Raw genomic sequence first — 6922 nt, 5'->3', positions numbered from 1 at the left:
GGGCCCTGCTGCCCGAAAGGAGCTCGCCCCCCTGGCCCCCGGGTCTCGGCCCTGATGCCCCAGAGCCCCGGCCTCAGCCAGCCGCACAGGGCCCTGCCCAGGCCATCCGGACACCCAGCCTGCTTGCCCGCCTCGCACCCTGTGGCCACCCACACACCCGGCACGGGCCGCCCGGTGCTACCTCGCCACAGCATCTCCTTTGCCAGCTGAGCAAGCGGTGCCCGATCCAGGCCAGGGCAGTCCCTCTTCCCCTCGGTGGCCCGGAGCAGACCCTTCCTGCCATTTCCTCCCTGAAGCGTTCCCGTGCAGCTCCGCTCGCTACCCACCCAGTCCCGCATCTCAGGAACGTGTTGCAGGTTTCAGTCCCGCATCTCAGGAACGTGTTGCTGGTCTTCAGACTAGGCAGATGAACTTAGGGAGTTCTGTGCCAGTCTTTATTCATCCTAAGGGTGTTGCCACTGCTAGGAGCTGGAGCTCCCATGGACCCAACCCATCTTGCAAATAAGATACAATTACATTTAGGCTAAAGACAAATATATGCATAACTAGCCTGCACATTTAGAGTAATTTCTTGCATTATCTAGTTATGATGGCAGTGGACTGAAAGACAGGACTTCTGGATATTCCAGCTCACTCTGCTGCTGTGGCTCTGAGGTGCTTTAAGGAGTGTTGCTTCATCATTGGTGTGGTCAGAAGCCATGCATTTTGTGTAATGCAGTGATCAAACAGAGTTTCAAATGCAGTATCCTCCAATTCACATCCATCTTACTCCAGTGATGGCACAACTCCTTTACTTTCAGTGGAGTTACAGCAGCACAAAATTGGAATAACCCAGTGAAGTTTGGTCTTTAATGCTTTGTAACTTTCTTGACAAAATGTGGAAGCTCAGTTTACAGAATTTTAGCCTACTAGAGCTTTAGAGGCTATACTAATGCTAAACACAATCTTTCTACTGAGTGACCTGTGTTGCTCACTGTATTTTAAGTATATGAAAATGTCATGCATATTTATAAGCAAAACTGTCAGCCATTCTGGTTTACCTGCCTAAGTAATATCAGCCCTGCTTTTCAGTTGAATGCTGGTGCTTTATAAAAAGAGGAATTCCTGATTATTAGGCACTACTTTGATCAATGCTAGGAAAGATAATTTCTCTAAAAAATTGTCTATGTCTTTGGTTTTCCGGTAGGAATATTGTGTCATCATTCTAATCTGGGAAATTACACTATTTCACAACAGGAGAGTAACTTTTCCATCAGGGACTGCTTTTCCAGCTCTAAATGAGAAGGCAGATCCCTGTGTTTCCTGTCAACTGTACAGACACCAAAGAAACATTCTGTGGCTGTTCACATAAGTCACAGATAGATATTGGTGTATATATATATATTTAATTCCAGATCTTTGGTTGTTTGAATTGGCTGTGGTTGTTGGAGTTAATTTATAAGCATGGATGTATTTTTTAACTTCACATAAATTATTTACTTGCCATTCTACAAAACCAGTGTTTCTTCTGTACTGTGAATTTTATTCAATTAGGGTTGTTTATCTGTCTTTCATACTGGCAACAGATTAACCAGAGTCAGTTCTAGCACTTAGTTATTCTGGTACAGCATAAATTGTATCATGGGCTCACCCCAGATTTATTAAGGGAAGAGTCTTAAACAGGTTATGTCTGATATCTTTTAGTCTCTGAAGAAATATTTTTTCCAAAATTTGTGCTGTAATTAATCTCCTGGAAACCTAAGGGGAAAAAAAATCACTTCCAAAAGCTGTTTTCTGGTTCTTTAGCTTCTCAACAGAATGAAGGAAAACACACCTCTATTTATAAATATCACCTTACAGCAAGTTTTAAATGTCACTGTGACACATTTATTTTTGCAATAAAGTCCCATTTGTTGTATTAGAATAAATTCCTATGAACACATTAAGCATGAGCAAATTCTGAACTATGGGACACTGAAACTTTAAAACACTGTTTACTGTTGGCTAATGAATGTTTGCAAACCAAGGAAGGCTGGGTCACAGAAATGCCTGATCAACAGTATAAAAAGACGTTACCACATTTCTTATGTAGAGAATCCCCTTTGCAGGTAAGCACAGTGTGATTTGGGCAGTTAAATACCTCTAACACGCATAGTCATAAAAAAAGGGGGAAAAAAACCCTCTAAGAGATCCTTTAAAAAGTTAAGAATTTTTAAATTATTCAGTGCTACAGTTTCTGGGCTCAGGTGGACATACCACAAAGACTTGTGTGTTTCAAACAGCCTAATCATCCACACTGGGAAATTTGGCTATTCATTTAAAAATAATTAAGTCAAAATAGAAACACCTAAATCTATAAATCCTATTAAAAATTCTTGGCTCCTTGATGTGAAATCTGCTTACCTAAACTGCCAAGAGGTAACTGCACACTGTAAACTGTGTCCTTACCTGGTTATGGAACATTTGTTTTTCTCATACCCTACATTTTGTGGGGGTTCATTAGGACACATTGTGGTCACAAAGATGTTTATGCAAGTGACTTCAGAAAAAGGTTTGGAAGAACAAATTTAAATCACCATGTCTCTGCTACCTATTTCAGCATAACTTGTTAGCCAACAGACAACGGAGTGTTTGGGCCCATTATAAGAGCTACCAGTGTGTTTCTTATCTTTAAGAATACTTTTCTATGCTTAAACATGTCTTCTGTTATGTTGCAGGAGGCCAAATGTGCATATATCATCATCATCATGGCTGTGTACTGGTGCACTGAAGTGATCCCACTGGCCATTACCTCCCTCATTCCGGTGGTATTTTTCCCTCTGCTTGGAGTTCGGAGCTCTAAATCAGTAAGGAACTTGCTCAATCCATATCTGATACAGGGATACCCATTGTTCTGATCCCCCATCAATATTTAGCAAACAACTGTGATAGCAAAGCAGTGCAGTTCTGAGGTGCTGTTTTTGAACATGCAGCAGTGTTCAGGGTCCTGTATGGGAAGATGCTGAACTAAACACATATTTGCCCAAAATGTTAAGGAAGTGGGGTGAGAGGCAGTAGAGGGAAAGGTCCATTTCTGGGGGTGGATCCTGCTGGGGAACATCCCACTAGTGCCAGCATCTTGTGTGTGCATAACCCATCACCACCCAACAAGAGCAGTGATGATGTATCCCCTCCAAAACTCATTCTGGCTGTTTGTGCGAGCGCTGCAGTCCAAGGGAGAGAGGCTGTAGTTAGGTCCTGTAGCCAGTACAACTGCCACAAGCTGGTAAGGGCAAGTGTGGTTGCTAAAGGTGCAGAGAAATCTGTTTTGGCATTTCTAATACCTACACAACACTGATCCCCTAACAATGTTTTGGGAAACTGCTGTCATTTTGTACTTTATTAAGTCCTGGTGATCTGAAACAAAGGTTCATGAGGCACAAAGAGTCCCTGCAGTACACAGTTCAGCACTGAAATGGGGATCAAGGGTCCAGGAAACTGGAGGTAGCTCTGAGGCTCCAGCTGCACCTTCTGCCAATGTTAGGATGCAGCCTGGTGCAGTAAATGGTTTTGAGGTGATGTAAGGCATAAGGTACTAGTGAGGCTAGCAAGAAGCAACATGTGGGCCCCTGAGCTACCTTCTCTGTCTTTCAGGTGTGCTTGCAGTATCTAAATGACACAAACATGCTCTTCGTTGGAGGATTGATTGTTGCAATTTCTGTTGAACACTGGAATCTTCACAAAAGGATTGCACTGATGGTCCTGCTGATTCTTGGGGTGAAACCTGCACTGTAAGAGCATTGCATTACTTCTTCCTTACCTCTGTTAATTTGTAAGAGGCCTAGGGACAGTGTTTATCAATCAGCAGAGAAGGGAACCTTCAAGGGCCTCTTTGGCTGCACTTGTACAGAGTATCCAGAGGTGAAGTCTGGCAGCAGGAACATTTTATTTGTCCTTTAGCCAAAACCAGCATCTAGCTAGATTCTGGTTGCTTGCTGCTGGGGACAAAATGGTGACAAACTTAATCATGTGCAGACTACAAAGCTAAATAGCTTCCTGTGGTTCCTTCAGTGAAGGTAGCAGAGCTGTTGCAGCAGGGGACCTTGCCCTGCTTTGTGTTACTGGACACTGCACACATCTCTGTCTGGGCTCTACTCTCTAAATTACAGGGACTATAGAGCCTAGTAGCATCTGTTTTCTTTCCTCCTTTCTTCTCTGCCTTTTTCTCTCTTTTCAGCCTCATGCTGGGATTTATGATAGTCACTGCTTTCCTGTCCATGTGGATAAGTAACACAGCCACCACTGCTATGATGGTTCCCATTGTCCAGGCTATTCTGGATCAAATGGACAACACAGAGTACGATGTGACCATGATAGAACAAGCAACTGGGCAAACAAATACAGTGATTGAGCTGGAGGAAAAAAATGCATCAGATCCCACTTCAGTGCATGGTAAGTGCATACCCAGCAGTGAATCGGCTCTGTTGAACTTGCTATGCTCACAGCTCCCTGACCTAGAAGGAGTTCTTTGTATTTTTTCCAAGGAAAGAGGATGGTAACCTGACTGAAAATTCCTAAATGCCTGACATTTTATGTTTTACAAAATGGCTTTCAATTTTGGTGGCTGCCATTTTATTATGCCTAGTGCTAGATCCCATGCAGATTGTTATGGTCTTTCCTTCAGGCTGGAATTGCCCACCCATAGTTTCCACTTAGAAGGATCTGCTTGGCTTTGCTGACTAATTTATTTTAATGTGTAGTGAGTATAGTAAATGTGTGGAAAAAATACCCGCTAGTATTTTTGAGTTGGCTTTAATTGCTGTAAATTCATTATCCTTCTCCATTAGTCCAATTAGATTTCAAGATTAGAAATTCAAGATTAACCTCAGAGAACAATGGACCCAGTAGCAAAATTTCAGGGTTGATGTAAATTGACATAGCATATTGATCTTAACAGTTATACCAGGCAGGAATTTGGTTTTGGGTGGTTTTTTTTTCTGCCCATATCCACAGCTGTTAAAGCTAGGTGGGTTCTTATTGTGGTATTGGAATGGTTCCAGTAACTACAATATGTGGCTGGTGGTAAGCCTCGCTGTGGAACAGAAAATTACTGTGGTACCAATATGGACAATAGCAGCCTTGGGTCATGTAGACCCAGACTGTCAACCTTTCTTTTCAGCTCCTCATAAACATGAGTCCAAAGTATTTAGGGACATATCTGTGATTTTTTGAATTAAAATAAATGGCATACACAAACTGGAAGCACTGAGCCTGCAGACTCTGTCCTGAACGTTCTGCTTCCCTAACTTTACCTGAGGTGAGTCATTTTCTTTGTGTCTAGTCATAAGCAATGGACAAGTCCCTGATGACCCCAGAACCTCTGAGGAAAAGAGAGTGAGGAAGCGGATATGTAAGGGAATGACACTTTGTGTATGCTATGCTGCCAGCATTGGAGGGACAGCAACACTCACTGGAACAGGACCAAACATGGTATTGAAAGGCCAAATGAACCAGTAAGTCATTCTTGCTCCTTCTTTTACTTATGCTATCTGTTTCTGTGACCAACTGACTAGTCTTAGATGGCACGGTTTCAGTTGCAAACTAGAAGTAACAACCAGTTGATGGGCCTCATTTTTTTTGCTTCAGACTTTTTTAGGCAGCTGTTTGCTGGTGTAACAGGTCTGAGATACTTGGAAATACTTGCTTGTAATTGGCAGACAGCTGTTTGATCATGAGATACTGCTTCTTCTGTCCCCTCTTTTTCAACTGAAATGCAGCACATCAGCAGAGGAAATGCAGTGAAGAGCATCAGAAGAACATGTGATGAACTCTTTTCATAAGGACATTGAAGAGAGCTGAAGATAGCTTACCCTCTCCCACAATATTATTGCTCTGTGCTGTAGCTGTGAGAACTGTACAGATACTGTAGGAAAGGAAGGAAGTTACCCACAAAATACTCTCTTTACTAAACTGAGTTTGGGAATTGATTTAATTGCAACCTAATCTACAGTGGAAATCTTGCAGTCTCTACAACACTTCATCAACATTGCTTCCCTCTGTTGGGACCTCTTCAGCCTCAGCTGCCACATTACCCGTTGGTTTTAACACCCAGCCGGAAATTTGCTATTGATATTTTTCCTCCAGTCATTATTGGTGGGAAGAATAACAGCTGTTGTTACACTGGCCTTGTTTGTTCAAGCCATCCAGCAACTTTGTCTTCTGTTAAAGTGAACAGAAGTGCAGCTATTCATTCAGGAAAGACAATTCTCACTCTCTTACTGGAATGAATGGGAAGAAGGAAAGAATGTTCTGTCTTGGGGTAGATGAGCAGGCGTGCCAGAAGTGAAAGGTACCTAGGATGTGTGGAAGGTCTTTCAGCAGTGCTTGTCTTACTGGAATCAAAAATATCAACATGATCTCCTGTATGCATTGAAGTAAAATACAGGGCAAAATGAGGATCATTCAAGTTCTGCTCTAAAATTCAGGCTGCCTTTCTAGTGACTTCAGTTAGTCTATGGATGTTGCCTTTGATTACTTGTAGTGTGTGTCCTAGATTTACATGTATAATTGTCACTGGCACATATTAAAGGGAGAGTAGATTACTTAGTGTTTTGACGTTCATATAGAGGGCATTTTTGGTTTCTTTTCAGGTTATACCCCAACAATAATGATATTGTGAATTTTGCTTCCTGGTTTGGATTTGCATTCCCAAACATGATTCTCATGTTGGTACTAGCTTGGCTTTGGTTACAGTACTCCTTCATGGGACTCAAGTGAGTATTTAACTTCATGACACTGTGTAAATGCAGATCAGTTTACTGAGAAATCTGGATAAAACAAATGCACTGACAGGTTACTAATTTTGTAGCAGAGAGCAGTTCCATTTCACAGCAAGTTTTGAGGTCTCAAAACCTTTTGCATTCATGGGAGTTTCACTAAGGCAAAATCTTTATACATTCTTAAT

General features: G+C 42.1%; 1 protein-coding gene across 2 annotated transcripts in view; it reads left to right on the top strand.

Moving 5' to 3' along the window:
- Nucleotides 1–2690: 2690 nt before the first annotated feature.
- SLC13A5 (solute carrier family 13 (sodium-dependent citrate transporter), member 5) overlaps nt 2691–6922 on the top strand; it is a 9622-nt gene continuing 5390 nt past the window's right edge. Inside the window, exons 1-5 of one of the 2 annotated variants that reach the window (XM_008939693.1) lie at nt 2691–2825; nt 3613–3749; nt 4196–4410; nt 5300–5471; nt 6609–6731. In XM_008939693.1, coding sequence (XP_008937941.1) covers nt 2727–2825; nt 3613–3749; nt 4196–4410; nt 5300–5471; nt 6609–6731 — 746 coding nt within the window. In that variant the 5' untranslated portion in view covers nt 2691–2726. Of the gene's footprint in view, nt 2826–3612; nt 3750–4195; nt 4442–5299; nt 5472–6608; nt 6732–6922 lie in introns of both variants that reach the window. The other variant, XM_008939694.1, reaches the window with a different exon arrangement.

Source organism: Merops nubicus, unplaced genomic scaffold (assembly GCF_000691845.1).
Source record: "Merops nubicus isolate BGI_N331 unplaced genomic scaffold, ASM69184v1 scaffold23504, whole genome shotgun sequence".
NCBI classification, from domain to species: Eukaryota; Metazoa; Chordata; class Aves; order Coraciiformes; family Meropidae; genus Merops; species Merops nubicus.
The sequence above is the reverse complement of the archived record's forward strand: the minus strand, read 5'-3'. Positions and strand labels throughout refer to the sequence as shown.